Here is a 15,345-nt window from a genome sequence, read left to right as displayed (position 1 = left end):
GATAGATGCCTCAGAGGGTAAAGGAACCCGCTAACACGACCTGAATTTGATCCTCAGAGCCACACGGTGAAAGGAAGAGAACCGGCTCCTGCATGTTGTCACCTGACTTCCACATGCTCCCGCGCACACATAAATAAAAAAGGCCCCAAACCCCAGTTTTTTGTTTGTTTGTTTGTTTTCTATGTGATCCTTTCCCTTTAAATCATGTCAGGGTTATTCTTTGGTCACGGAGGCCGCTTATAATTCAAAGGTATCTTTGCACGTACATCTTTAGCCACGTGTCCCACCTTCAGGGGTCACGCTGCAGGAGGTCCCGAGAGCGCCACGGGCACACAATGGGTGAAAGGTGGGCCGCACAGCGTCTGAGCGCCTAGCCTCCACGCGGCAGCTGGGCCGCCATTGAGCGCGTTATCCAAGACTCGGCACCAAGCGACTACTGCGCAGACGCCAGAACCTAAAGGGCGGAAGCGGAAAGCTGCGCAGGGCGAGTGGACGACTCGGCGGCCTGTAACCATGCGCGGCTTGGAGAAGCAGGGTCCCAGTGCCACTGCGGCTCGGTGCGGTTGCGCTCAGCCGGCCCTGGAGACAGGTAATTTATACGAAACAGGCGGCCTTAGTGGCCTCGGTTAGGCAGCCGGCTTCCCTGCCGAGAAGAAAGAGACCTGCCTGACGTGGGTTCTTGTCCTGGCCGCCAAAGCGTGGGTCACGTGTTGCTGTGACCACGTGACACGCCAAGTTCAGCGGGAGTGATGTATGGCGTTTTTTGGTACACCGGGTGTGGCCTGGCCTCTGCTCAGTAGCTGGGTCCGCCACGTGTGTAGTGTGGTCTTCTTTAGGGAGTTACAGGGATGTCTGTGGCTTATGATGTCAGTTTCTGTGTCTTTAATCCTCTTTCACAAGAGTATGGATGAGGCTTTAAAAACAACAGAAAGCTCAAACAAAAATAATACAGCAGTAATTGTAAATACTCTTGGGAAAAACTTGAAAGTTGTCAGAAGCACACATAATATAGATGGACAGAGAAAGTCAGCCTAGGAAGGTCATTTACAGTGTGGTGTCTGCTTTTATCGAGTTCAGAGTAAATGAAATATTGTTTAGGCTCGAAAGTACACATGATGGCCGGGCGGTGGTGGCGCACACCTTTAATCCCAGCACTCGGGAGGCAGAGGCAGGCGGATCGCTGTGAGTTCGAGGCCAGCCTGGTCTTAAAATGAGTCCAGGATGGCCAAGGCTACGCAGAGAAACCCTGTCTCGAAAAACAAAACAAAACAAAAAAAAAAAAGTACACATGATAAAATACTCTGAAAGCTGCTCAGATTGCAGCTCCTGGAAGCAGCCTACCGAGATTCAAGTAGTTAGTGACACTGTGGTCTTTGGTGTGGCTGGTGGTGTATTATGCTTTAACTTAAATACAGTGTGTAATTTTCTCTATGTATAAGTAATAGAGTGTCTGAGTATGTCCCCCCCTCCCCCACTCTCCCTTCAGATTTCTCTGTGTAACGGCTCTGGCTGTCCTGGACTTACATATACCAGGTCTACCTCAAACTCAGAGATCTGCCTGCCTCTGCCACCTGCGTGCTGGGATTAAAGGCCTGTGTCACCACCGCCCAGCAGTAATAAGAGTTTTTATTAAGTAAAAAAAGTAAAGAAATACCCTGTGAGATAACAGTCCCTGGTCTTACTGGTTGTGCTAATAAGATATAATAGGCTAGATTTGATGCAAATGAAGTGAACTGGAGATCTAAACTGTCTCTTTAAAGAACAAATAAAGAAGCCTGGCCGTGGTGGCGCACATCTTTAACCCCAGCCCTCGGAGGCAGAGGCAGATGGATCTCTGTGAGTTCAAGGCCAGCCTGGTCTATCGAGCGAGTCCAGGACAGCCTGGACTACACAGAGAAACTCTGTCTTGAAAAACCAACAGAGCAATAAATATAGCATATGATTATAAAATTTATGTATTTATAAAACTACAAGTAAGAATTGAGGTGGTGCCCAACTGCGATCCCAGCTGCCAAGGGATATGGCTGATGCTCCCGGTTTATGATTTTGGGGCTGGCCTGAGCTACATAGCAGGACTCTCGTGTTTAAACGTGGTGTTGTTTTTCTTTTTGTTTCTGTTTTTTCAAGACAGGGTTTCTCTGTGTAATAAATAGCCCTGGCTGTCTTGGACTCATTTTGTACATCAGGCTGGCCTCCAAATCACAGTGATACCCCTGCCTCTGCCTCCCAAGTGCTGGGATTAAAGGTGTGCATCGCTGAGCTGGCTGGTTAAACGTGTTCTTTTTGTTAGTTTGCTTTGGTTTTTTATGTTATATACATTGGTGTTTTGACTGCATGTGTGTCTGTGTGAGAGTGTCAGATCCCTTGGAACAGAAGTTATAGACAGTTATGACTTGCCATGTGGGTGCTGGGAATTGAACCCTGGTCCTCTTGAAGAGCAGTCAGGCTCTTAACCTCTGAGCCATCTCTCCAGCTCCAAACATGTTTTCAATAGTTGTGTTGTGCCTAGATTTTAGAACTATGAAATCAATACACAAGAGAAAAATACATTTTCTTACATCTTTGACCTTTTGATTAGTGATTTTTACCCAGTTTTCTTCCATAGGGAATCTTCTAACTGAGCCAATAGGCTATTTGGAATCGTGTTTCTCCGCCAAGATTGGTACTCCAAGGCAGCCGTCCATTTGTGGCCACTCCAGAGCCCGTTTGAAGATCAGAAAGAGCATCTTCAATAATCCTGAACATGCCTTGATGGGCCTAGAACAGTTTTCCCATGTTTGGTAAGTTGCTTTCTAGTTAGAAGTGGTAGCTTGGATTCTGAGAAAGTACGCCAGTTGAAGGCAGCTGTGGAGTGTGCAGTCTATACCACCCTTCTCTGTATGATTATGGATTATGCATGGACTCCCATATTCAGCTTGTGCATTTGATTGTTTGCATGTTTGGACATTGCTAGGAACCTGGGATTCATTGAAGCAACGTGTTTTAATTACTGTTTGTTCTAATTATGATGGCTGTTTTCTGTTGAGCTGAAACCATAGACCTTCTTGATTCTGCCTGTGGGTCATTATGCTGGGCTCTAGAGCAAGAGTCAGCCAGAGGGGGCTGGAGAGATGGCTCTGGCTAAGAGCACTGTCTGTCTGCTCTTCCAGAGGTCCTGAGTTCAATTCCCAGCAACCACATGGTGGCTTGCAACTATCTACACTGAAATCTGATGTCCTCTTCTGGTTTGCAGATAGAGGACTGATACACATAAAATAAAATAAAAAGTCAGCCAGATAGGAGTCAGCCTGTGGATCAAATGTGGTCCTTGCTGACTTTTGTACATTTATGGGGTCACAGTTGTTCCCGCTGTATAGCATGGTCTGAAGCTATTATGTTGCCTATGGTATGCCTGCTGGTTTATGCATTGTGTGTGGTTACCACTGTAAAATTCTGCTCCAGTATTAGAATAGTTGAAACAGAGACTGATTAGCCTCAAATCCTAAAATATTTACCATCTGAACTTTTACAGAAGAAGCTTGTGGGCCCCTTTGTAGGCCCTTAAAGACAAAAAGCCTTACAATTTTGGATACTTTTTGCTCTCATTAGGAATTCTGTTTCTATCTATGTTTACCTTGTCCAACAGGGATATACAGTGTTAGGTTTTTAGTTTATTCTCTTAGTTACGGAGGTTCATAGTAGCTGTTTTATAGTTCCTGTAGAAGTTCACATTCTTTTTTTTTTCTTTTGTTTTTTTTGCATCAGGGTTTCTCTTGTGTTGCCTTGGCTGTTCTGGACTCGCTTTGTAAACCAGGCTGGCCTTGAACTCAGAGCGATCTGCCTGCCTCTGCCTCCCGAGTGCTGAGATTAAAGGTGTGCGCCACCAGAAGTTGCACATTCTTGTTCTTTGCTTTGAGTCCTTTTTGTTTTTGTTTTGCCTTTTTTTTTTTTTTGAGACAAGGTTTCTCTGTGTAGCCTTGGCTGTCCTGGACTCTCTTTGTAGACCAGGCTGGCTTCGAACTCACATTGATCCGCCTGCCTCTGCCTCCCGAGTGCTGGGATTAAAGGTGTGCACCACCACGCTGGGCTAGCTTTGAGTCCCTTAAGTTGAGTTCCTTACTTGGTGACTTATGTAAGGATTACTTACATTGTGTATGGCAAATATCTCATAGACCTGAATGTAATGATTCAATGAATTCAAACCTGTTACTATTTTCCCTCATGGTTTCTGGCTTTCATATTCTGTTTAGAAAGGCCTCATTAATTGGACTTTTCTGAACTTAGATTTCTTCACTCACAATGAGGGCTAAATTATACTTCCTAGGATTGTTAAGGTATGAAATGAGTATGAAAGCCTAGTGAGTATGACAATGTCTAGCATACTGCGTGGCACACAGCACACATGGCACACAGCACACATGGCACACAGCACACATGGCACACAGCACACATGGCACACAGCACACATGGCACACAGCACACATGGCACACATGGCACACAGCACACATGGCACACAGCACACATGGCACACATGGCACACAGCACACATGGCACACATGGCACACAGCACACATGGCACACAGCAGGCACTTAGAAGTAGTGTTCACTTGGCTGTGGGACAAGTCTGGGAAGTTCCTGCTGTGTGCCAGTGATTGTGTTGGGTTCAAAGGATGTGGAGATGATGCTCTTCCTACAGGGAGGAAGGAGGGCTTATTTGCTTATGACTGATACACAATAAAAACTATCCTTTCTGTTAATTAGCCCGAGATTACATTCCCTTCTCTCATTATACTAAAATAATTCTTAAACCAGTGTTTGATTTATTTTCAATAGGATTTTGTTTGTTTTTCACAAAAATGGCCATTTGAACTACAAGGCAAAAGTGCAACCCCCTAGGCTGAACGGGGCAAAGACTGGAGTGTTCTCCACAAGGAGCCCACATCGCCCTAATGCAATAGGATTGACGCTGGCCACCCTGGAGAAGGTGGAAGGTAAGCTTTACTGGCGCTGGCCACGCTGTGAAAGGTGGGAGGTAGCTCGCTGACTTCTACTTTGACTCTTGTCTTACTCCTGAGAATCTTCTAAAGTCACCTTAGCATACACTGCTAGTTGCTGTTCATATCAACACTAGTGGTGTTAATTTTGAGAGCCCTCAGCCACTTAGGAATATGTGATGATCGAAAGGGTGTCACCATTGGAAACACTACAAAACAAACTCTTGGAAGATGCTCAGAGCTTGTTTTTATCATTCCGCTATAGAAAAGCCAGTGCTATTTTCAAAAGCTTATAGGCTTTGTAATCATTAGATTAGTAATAAGATTTTTATTTTTTATTTTTATTTTTATTTATTTATTTATTTATTTGGTTTTTCGAGACAGGGTTTCTCTGTGTAGCCTTGGCCATCCTGGACTCATTTTGTAGACCAGGCTGGCCTCGAACTCACAGCGATCCGCCTGCCTCTGCCTCCCGAATGCTGGGATTAAAGGCGTGCGCCACCACACCCGGCTCAGTAATAAGATTTTTACAGACTTGGGATGTAAGAAATACAAGATGATTAAATTTTACTGGCTATTTTCAGTTGTGATGCACAGTGCCCAGTTGTTCATGCGTTTCTGGAAAGCAGGAGAAGAAGGGTGTCATTTCTTCTTTGCAGCCTGAAGGAAAGAGACATTTGGGCTGTGGTGCAGGCCGTCAGCTGTGCCGTGTGTTGGGGATGAAGTACATTACAGGCTCTAGCATCTGTCAGACTGTGGAAGTGCCACAGTAGAACACGCGATTGCTTTTAGCTGTGCTCCTGTTATAACCTAGTCAGACGTTCTCAGAGAGCTTCTGGTTGTTGTTGTTGTTGTTTTGATACAGAGTCTCAAGAATCCATATAGAGCTGAAGATGACTGTGAGCTTGTGATCTCTTGCCTCTACCCTCTGAGTGCTGTGATTACAAGAGTGGGTCACAACACCCAACTTACATGGAGCTGGGGACTGAACCCAGTGCAGTAGCAAGCACTCTACCAGCTGAGTTCCACCCCAGCTCAGGGAGCTTCTTGCTCTTGAATAACAGACTTAAGTGTTTGTTGGAGAGTGGAAGATGGCAGCGTATGGGTGGGGAGACAGCCCGTTCCACGCAGCATCTTGAAGCTTGTTCCTGAAGTGGGCAGGAGCACGTGGCCTGCTGCTCTACTCTACATAGATTTTCTTGCTAAGGATCTTTTTTTGGGGGTGGGGTGGGGTTGAGACAGGGTTTCTCTGTGTAGCTCTGGCTGTCCTGGAACTCACTTTGTCTTGAACTCAGAGATGCATCTGCTTCTGCCCTGCAAGTGCTGGGATTAAAGGTGTGCGCCACCACCCCCACCCCCTCCCGCGCAGCTGTTGCTAAGGATCTTATAGGACAGGTTTTCAGTGCTCTTTAGGACACTGGGCTAAATAGACAAGAGGCTATTTCATTCTTTTTGGGACCTGAACTCTGCTGAATCATGCCCCAAGTGTTTGGTTTCTCAGCAAATTCAATTGCTTATTTTTTAAGATGGCTTACTAAAGGCTGGACCTGGTGGCACAGCCTTTAATCCCAGCACTTGGGAGGTAGAGGCAGGCAGATCACTGTGGGTTCAAGGCTAGCCTGGTCTACAAAGCGAGCCCAGGACAGCGAAAGCTACACAGAAGAAATCCTGGAGTCCAGGACAACCAAGGCTACACAGAAGAAATCCTGTCTCAAAAAACAAAACAAAACAAACAAACAAAAAAGATGGTTACCAAATTGGGCAACACTGGAGCATTTCTGATCGTTCGTGCAAACTGCACGTCGTCGTTACTTTTCTATTGCTGTGTAAGATACCATGACCAGGGCAACTTATTAAAGAAAGTGTTTATTCAAGGCTGACAGTTTCAGAAGATTTCAGTCCGTGACTGTCATGCTGGGGAATGTTGCAGCAGGCAGGCATGGTGCTAGAGCAGTGCTGAGAGCTCACTTCTTGATCCGAATGCATGAGGCAGAGAGAGATAACTGTGAAATTTCAAAGTCCACCCACGGTGACACACCTCTCACAAGGCACATATAAATCCTTTCCAACCAACTGGACACTAAGTATTTATTTATTTATTTATTTTAATATATTTTATTAATTTATTCTTATTACATTTCAATGGTTATCCCATCCCTTGTATCCTCCCATTCCTCCCTCCCTCCCATTTTCCCCTTATTCCCCTCCCCTATGACTGTGACTGAGGGGGACTCCCTCCCCCTTTATATGCTCATAGGGTATCAAGTCTCTTCTTGGTAGTCTAAGTATTTAAGTACACAAGCCTTTGGACCTCATTCTCATTCATACCACCACACTGCACCTTTTTTAAAATCATTGACTTTGTGCCAGGTCTTGTAAGCGGTAGGGATACATTGGTGATTAACTCAGGTAAAAATCCCTGCTCAAACAGATGTTAGCCTTCTGTTGAGGGAGGTGAAATCAGAAAAGTGAATGAGCCAACACTATCAATCATAAATAATGTAGGGGTGGAGACAGGAGTGCTTCTTTTTGAAAATATTTACTTATTTATATGTATGAGTGCTCTATCTGCATTACACCTGCAGGCCAGAAGAGGGCATCAGATCACATTATAGATGGTATTTGAGCCACCATGTGGTTGCTGGGAATTGAACTCAGGACCTCTGGAAGAGCAGTTCAGTGCTCTTAACCACTGAGCCATCTCTCCAGCCCCCAGGAGTGCTTCTTTTTATACCTATCAGAAAAGGTCATGAGCCAGTCCCTCCTCTTTCAGAAGGTCAGTTGATAAGAGGAAAGCATAATAAATAATGTTCGTGCACTGGGACAAATGACAGTGCGGAGTCAGGAACAGTGTAGGAATTTCCCATGAACTCTTGGGCTCTCCTGTGTATCCCATCATTTAGATAGTCCAGTGTCACCTTTCCAAAGCTCCAGGCTTGCACACAGCATGTTTCAGACATCAAGGTCTTACCATCCTGTTCTTCTTAATGGAGTCAGAGTCAATGTGAGCACCTGCTGTGTGTTGGTTCCTGTCCAGTCAGTTTCTGAGAGTATGGATAGGAGGCTCTGCAAGCAGTAACAGGATATGGACAGTAGCTATCCACGTGGGACACTCAGAGACTTAATATTCAGTTATAGGTTACTGGGAATTGAACTCAGGACCTCTGCAAGAGCAGTCAGTGCTCTTAACCTCTGAGCCATCTTTCCAGCCCCTGGTAACAGAGCTCTTTTGCCATATTCTCCCCGCCCCCCCCCCCCCCCCCCGCGACAGGGTTTCTCTGTGTAGCCTTGGCTGTCCTGGCCTTGCTTTGTGACAGGCTAGCCTTGAACTCACAGTAATCCATCTGCCTCTACTTCCTGAGTGCTGGGATTAAAGGCGTGCACCACCACGCCTGGCTCTTTTGCCATATTCTATGGCTTAGATGTAAGTTGAACTTAGAGAAGGGGTTATATAGGACATGAGCACCAACTTGGGGTGCATTGTCAGGCCTCCTAAAGTCTGCTTGCAACAGTGAAAATACACATTGGTCCTGATGACACACTGAGGACTGGCATGTGCCTGGGAGTGATGCAAAGATGAGTGAACCCCGACATGTGTGCCTGGGAGTGATGCAAAGATGAGTGAACCCCGACATGTGTGCCTGGGGCCTGACACTCACTGTCAAGGCACAGAGGCACAGAAGTAAGCCATTGCTATTCTGTATGAAAAGGCTCTAGTGCAGGTTTGTACCTGTGCCTCTGTGGGATCCAGAAGAGCCAGGAAGGTTTGTAAAGGACGTGTTCTGTGAGAGCCTGGAGGAGTAGGAGTTGGCAGATGAAGATGTAGGTTTCTAGGCAGAACAGTGTAAGAGGGCTCAATGAGGTGCAAGCAGGTATTTGAGAGAGACTTACCGGCTAGGCCTGTCCTCCAGTTGCCTGTACCATTGTCTACTGTAAACACATAAGAGGATCTTTGTCCCACTCAGGTGGAGCTGTATACCTGTCTGGAATTGACATGATACATGGCACTCCTGTGCTAGACATAAAGCCCTATATCGCTGACTATGACTCACCGCGGAACTCGGAGCCTCTGGAGGACTTTGCCGTGCAGAATAACCACCAGAAGCCGAGAGCTGCGTGCCAGTCTGATGGCACCACTGACAGGTGTGACCAGTGGCTGCTCTCAGGCAAAGCACAGCCCTGCCATAACGCTGAGGAGAAACCAAGATGCCTTGAAAGCAGAACCTCAGAACAAGACTCCCAGAAGTCCAAAGACAGCACAGGAACCCAGCACACTTTGCCAGAGGACAGAGACGAAACAGTGGATTTGGCACTGGAACCAAGCAGAGGTGACAGCATGGGTACGGTTGACGAGCAACTTGGCTTACAGGATCTGAAGAGCTTACAGGATCTGGAAGAAGGCACAGATAGGCCAAGGAAAGTGGAAAGTGTCTTGCTGGGGAGCCATGCAGAAAAACAGTGGGATGCTTCCTGCCGTGCCAGGACAGCTGACAGGGTGCCCTGCAGTGTCGTCCCCAGCTGGGTGAAGGAGGCCCCTGTGGCCCCTTTACAAGTCCGGTTTACTCCTCACTCAGAGATGGACCTGAGGAAGCTCAGTTCAGGAGGTGAGCTTGGGTACCCTGGGCCTCCTAGGTCTGAGTGAGAGAGGAGCTCATGTTGGTTTGGTTTGGTTTGGTTTGTTTCTTATTGTGCACAGGGCCTGTGTGTGTTAGCTACAGACCTAATCAAATAATGAGCCAGGATGGATACTGCTGAAAGCACTTTATTATATATGCAACATTTGTCAGTGACCCGGTTTTTAAGGAGCAGGATTATAAACTGGGTGCACCATCACAGGGCTCCTCCTCTTCCTCCTCCTCCTTCTTCTTTTTCTTTCTTTCTTTTTTTTTTTTTTTTTTTTTTCCCTTAGACAAAGTTTCTCTGTGTAACATCCCTGGCTGCCCTGGACTCAACTTTTTCTAAACCATGCTGGCCTCGAACTCATGAGATCCGCCTGCCTCTGCCTGCTGAGTGCTGGGGTTAAAGGTGTGTACCACCACGCCCAACTCACATGGCACTTTCTGGTTGACAGTATTTAGTTGGTGCTTAATCTAGGTGCCCAGAAGGCACCTGTGGAGAGTGGCTGCGGCCTCAGTAGTCGCTTGTGCCTTACAGCCCTTACCCTTCATTTACTTAATAATTATTTTCTTATTTTAATGGTGTGTATGCATGTGTCTTGGGGGTATGTGTCATATAGGTCTGGTGCAGCCAGGGCAGGGCTTCTGCTCTCCTGAAGCTGGAGTCACAGGCATTTGTGAGCAGCCCAAGATGGGTACTAAAAACCAAATTCAAGTCCTTTGTAGAGCAGCAGGTGCTCTTAACCGTTCAGCCGTCTTTCCAGCTCTGCTTGCCTTTCTCTGTTCTTTTTTTGTTTTTTGCTTTTTTTGTTTTTGTTTTTGAGGTTATGGCTGGATACACTCTATTTCTTACTTCCTTTTCTATCTGGTCGAGGTATCTGTTTTATTCTGTCAGGGACCCCAAGATTTCACAAGGAGTGAAGACCCTCCTGTGATGATGCTTTCCCCCACATCATATGCACTTCCTGCCAGAGAAAGACCACAGGCTGTCTAACACATGGTTCTTAGCATGTGTTGTTTGGTGTCCCCAGTCCCTAGCAGATGGAGAGTGAAGGAAGCTGCTGACTGTTCAGAGGTGGAGATGAGGATGCTAGCAAGCAGTAGCTGGTTTCCAAGGAGATGACAGATATCCAAAGCATTGAGAGCCATTCCTGTCTTACTTTTCAGTAAAGAGCCAGCATGGCCATATGAAGAGGCACAGGCTTCGAGAGAAGCAAGGGATCAGAAAACCCCTGCCTCCATGGCGTTTGCATTCTAGAAAGCTCAAGGCTTTGCTGTGCAAAGGACAGTAGCATAGGACAGAGCAAAGAGAAGGGCAGGGTTAGTGACTTGCATTTGGAAATAGATGGCCAAAGGAGGCCCCGCTGAAGAAACACATGAGAGCAGACAACAAGGAGATGATGGAGTGAGCCAGCGTGACCAAGGAAAGGGGGGGTCAGCCTCAAGAGAGCCATGCACAACCCCAAAAGAAGCTTGTGTGGCTCCTGAGAGGTCGTGTGGAGAGTCCCAGAGGTACAGCAAGGGCATGAGGCTACATGGGGTTTTATATGCTGTTGAAGGCCTGCTGAAGACAGACCTAAGCCCCAGGATGGCCTTTAAACCATAAGAATAAACATTCCAAGACCATTTAAAAAATTGGAAGCTTAGGCCTTAGCTGGGACTCTCAACTAGCTCATCTAAGTTAAGCCATACGCCTTGCCCCATCCAGCCATGTGACCAGCTATCCTCCCTGGCCCATGAACGCACTTGTCTTCTTCCCTGACTCCTGGCAAAAAAGACCTTCCTCTCTCCTCTTCCCGGAGTTGGAGTTTCTTTCTCCTTACCAGAAGTTCTGGGCCTCCCCTACCCCCACTTCCCCACCCCCCACCCCCACCTCCTCTTTCTGCCCATGTAATTGGCCAATCAGATTTTTATTGTCAGCTGCTACATCCATACAACACACAATATGCTGTTTAAAAACCATTTGGCCAGGCATGTTGGCACACGCCTTTTATCCTAGCACTGGGGAGTCAGCTGCATCTCTGCGAAATCAAGGTTAGCTTGATCTACATAGCAAGTTCCAAGCAAGCCAGGACTACATAGAGAGGCCCTGTCTCAAACCAAAAATACCTCAGAACATACATTTATTTATTTATTTATTTATTTATTTATTTATTGGTTTTTCGAGACAGGGTCTCTCTGTGTAGCCTTGGCTGTCCTGGACTCACTTTGTAGACCAGGCTGGCCTCGAACTCACAGCGATCCGCCTGCCTCTGCCTCCCAAGTGCTGGGATTAAAGGCGTGTGCCACCATGCCCGGCAGAACATTTATTTATTTGTATGTGTGTGTGTGTGTGTTTTGCACCTGTGCACACCATAGTGCCTGTGTGGATTTCAGAGCACAACTTGAAGGAGTCAATACTTTTCTTTCTACCACTGGGTATTGAACTCAGGTTGTCAGGCTTGGCAGCACTGAGCCATCTCATCAGTCCCTTAAAAATAACAATAAAAATTATATGTGTATGTGTGTGTATGATTTATCTATTTTACTTTATGTATATGAGAGTTTTGCCTGCATGGGTGTATATGCACTGTGTGTGTTTGGTGCCCAAGAAGGACAGAAGAAGGTTTAAGGTTTAGATCCCCTGGAACTGGAGTTTTGAGAGTTGTGAGTCCTAAGAACTGAGTCAGGGGCCTCGGCAAGGTAAATGCTCTTAACTGCTAAGCCATCTCTCCAGCCCCCATATATACTATATTTTAAAAACTGAAATACGTTAAAGAATGCACACACAAGGGAAGCTTTGTCACTTGGAAGGGCAAGCCTCTGTTTACCTGAAATCCAAGATTGCCTGGTACAGTGGCTGGCCTTCTCTGAGGTGCTGAGCTTCTAATAATGGATTTTTTGAAGTTTTGTCTTAGGCTCTCCATCTGTGAGGAATGTGGCATTGCCTCTGGCAGTGGAGTTTGGACGCCTAGTTTTCTGCCCTTCCTCCTTTGCTCTTTGCCTCTGTCTCTCAAGTGCTGGCACTGAAGGTGTTTGGGGTGGGTAGTGGGCAGCTTTGAGAACACTGGGAATGCCACTTGTTTCCTTAACCATAGCTCTTCCATTGGGAAAGTGACAAGAGTTAAGTTATAGACTGACCATAGAAAGAATGGTATTTGGTGGACAGAAAATGGAAGTTTTCCTCCCCTGTTTTGGATTCCTGTTAAAAATACACCGTTAGTGTTTTGTTCGGTAACAGAAGAAATTTGGAGGTACACAGAGTAACTCTAATGACAATACTTCATGAAGGTGACAGTCTCTGAAATGAATAGGTTTCCAGACGCTGTTCCTTTCATGTGACTTTTTGAGGTGACCACATTTCATGCTGAAACGCAGTGCTTCAAAGTTTAACCTGCGTGGTTGTAAGTACAGGCTTGTGTCTTTCTCATTGCAGACGCGGGTCAGATGTCATTCAGGTACTTTCGGTCCACAGAGGACGCCAAGTGCGCCATTGAGGCCGTGCTGGCAGCAGATCCTCGCTCCGTGTACCGACGGAAGCTCTGTCAGGACCGCCTCTTCTTCTTCACTGTCGACATTGCGCACATCACGTGCTGGTTTGGCGATGGCTTCGCGGAAGTTCTGAGGATTAAACTGGCTTCTGAGCCTGTTCAAATGACTGACCCTGAGGAGTCCTTGGTGGCTCTGGGGTCCTGAGGAGCTCCCATTGTGGCTTTAGACAGCCTCTGGACCTCTGCAGGTATCTGCTTTCCTCATTGGTGCTTTGGCACCATTTAAAATATTTATTTGAAGGATTTTTTTGTGGTTTTTTTTTTTTGTTGTTGTTTGTTTGGTTTTTTTGCTGTTGTTTTGTTTTGTTTTTTGGTTTTTCGAGACAGGGTCTCTCTGTGTAGCCTTGGTTGTCCTGGACTCACTTTGTAAACCAGGCTGGCCTCGAACTCACAGTGATCCACCTGCCTCTGCCTCCCGAGTGCTAGGATTAAAGGAATGCGTCACCACGCCTGGCTGGGTTTTTGAGAGGGGGTTTTTCTATGAAGCCCTGGATATTCTGGAATTTGCTTTGTAGGCCTCTGTCTCCTGAGTGCTGGGATTAAAGGCGTGCGCCACCGTGCCTGGGAAAGGAAGTGAGTGTCAATAAACTGACTGAGGATTATAAAATGCAGAACACTCGCCTCGTGCTTTGCTTCGATGCTGAAGACTCCCAGAAGGTGGCTGTGGTGGCTGCCTGAGAACACTCATTGCTCTTACTGCTTGACACAGAGAATAGTCTATTTTATTTTATTGGTTTTTTTTCAAGACAGGGTTTCTCTGTGTAGCCCTGGCTGTCCTGGAACTTGCTCTGTGGACCAGGCTGGCCTTGAACTCAGAGATGCTTCTGCCTCTGCCTCCTGAGGGCTGAAATTAAAGGTGTGAGCCACCCCTGCCTGGTAACATTCTAGCAGGGCCTTTCATGTTACATCTGATCCATTCAGCAGTTCGTTGGCTTTCCTCACTCAAGAGCCTCACCTCTCTATTCTATTGTGAGTCACACTGAGTTATAATGTCTTAGGAGACTAACCAAGTGACTGTGGAAATCTTTTTATTTTTTATTTCTTTTACTTTTTTATTTTTGACCCGGCTGTGGGGTACCTGTGGAGGGGGCAGACAAGTGAGGGGACTGTAGAAATCTTTATGGCTGGACACTGTGGTACATGCCTTTAATCCTAGCACTTTTGAGACAGAGGCAGGCAGATTGCTGTGAGCAAATCTAGGACAGCCAGAGCTCCACAGAGAAACCCTGTCTTCAAAACCCAGAAAACAAAACAAAACAAAAAACAAAAAGAAAGAAAACTTTATGGATTAAATTCTTGCATTTGGAGGACTTTGTGACAAACACTTTGAACATCCTTGAGTCAGAAAATAAAACCCCTCCGCCAGCCTCAAGAAAGTTATTACTGTTTTGTTTCTGATTTATGCTGTGACTGTTAAGAAGCCGCCACAAAGGCTGGAGAGATGGCTCAGAGGTTATGAGTACTGGCTGCTCTTCCAGAGGTCCTGAGTTCAATTCCCAGCAAGCACATGGTGGCTCACAACCATCTGTAATGAGATCTGGTGCCCTCTTCTGGTGGGTAGGCATACATGCAAGCAGAACATTATATACATAATAAGTAAATAAACCTTTAAAATTAAAAAAAAAATAAGGGCTGTATTTCACAGCCTTAGGATGTGCAGGGGAAGTTTTCTTTTAAAAAAAAAAAAAAGCCACCACAACTCAGCTTGTTTTGCCTTTTTTTTTCCCTCGAGACAAGATTTCTCTGTGTAGCCTGGGCTGTCCTGGGCTCGCTTTGTAGACCAGGCTAGCCTTCAACTCACAGAGATTGCCTACCTCTGCTTCCTGAATACTGGGATTAAAGGTGTACACCACCAGGCTCGGCTACAACTCAGCTTTAATGATTAACATAAGATGAACAAGATGTGAGGCAGAGGTCAAGGCCGACTCTCATGTAGCCCAGGCTAGCCTGGAACTCTGATCCTCTTGTCTCAGTTTCCTGGCTCAAGATACATCCTGTGCTACAAGTCATGGTTTGTGGAGGAAGGAAACATAAATAAGTCAGTGTATTACAGGTTGATAAATTAGCACCACACAGTTCTGGGCCATGTAGGAAGTGATTGTGGGAATGTGTGGCCTGTGGGTGATATTAATGAGATGGCCTGAGATAACTGAAGATTTATGATTGATGTAGCCAAATTAGACACCTGTCAACATGATTCTCTTTCCCAATCTCGGCTGCAGATC

The 15,345-nt window shown here is 46.2% G+C and overlaps 1 protein-coding gene across 1 annotated transcript; it reads left to right on the top strand.

Moving 5' to 3' along the window:
- The first annotated feature begins 467 nt into the window (after positions 1-467).
- Positions 468-13,362, top strand: Trmo (tRNA methyltransferase O). The gene is made up of 5 exons (XM_051161741.1): positions 468-589; positions 2,606-2,780; positions 4,814-4,971; positions 8,940-9,578; positions 13,006-13,362. The coding sequence occupies exons 1-5, from the start codon at positions 514-516 to the stop codon at positions 13,263-13,265; spliced, it is 1,308 nt and encodes a 435-aa protein (XP_051017698.1). The 5' UTR covers positions 468-513; the 3' UTR covers positions 13,266-13,362.
- Positions 13,363-15,345: the final 1,983 nt, after the last annotated feature.

This window comes from Acomys russatus, chromosome 2, assembly GCF_903995435.1.
Source record: "Acomys russatus chromosome 2, mAcoRus1.1, whole genome shotgun sequence".
NCBI classification, from domain to species: Eukaryota; Metazoa; Chordata; class Mammalia; order Rodentia; family Muridae; genus Acomys; species Acomys russatus.
Note: the sequence above shows the minus strand (reverse complement) of the source record. Positions and strands in the feature narration are given on the sequence as shown.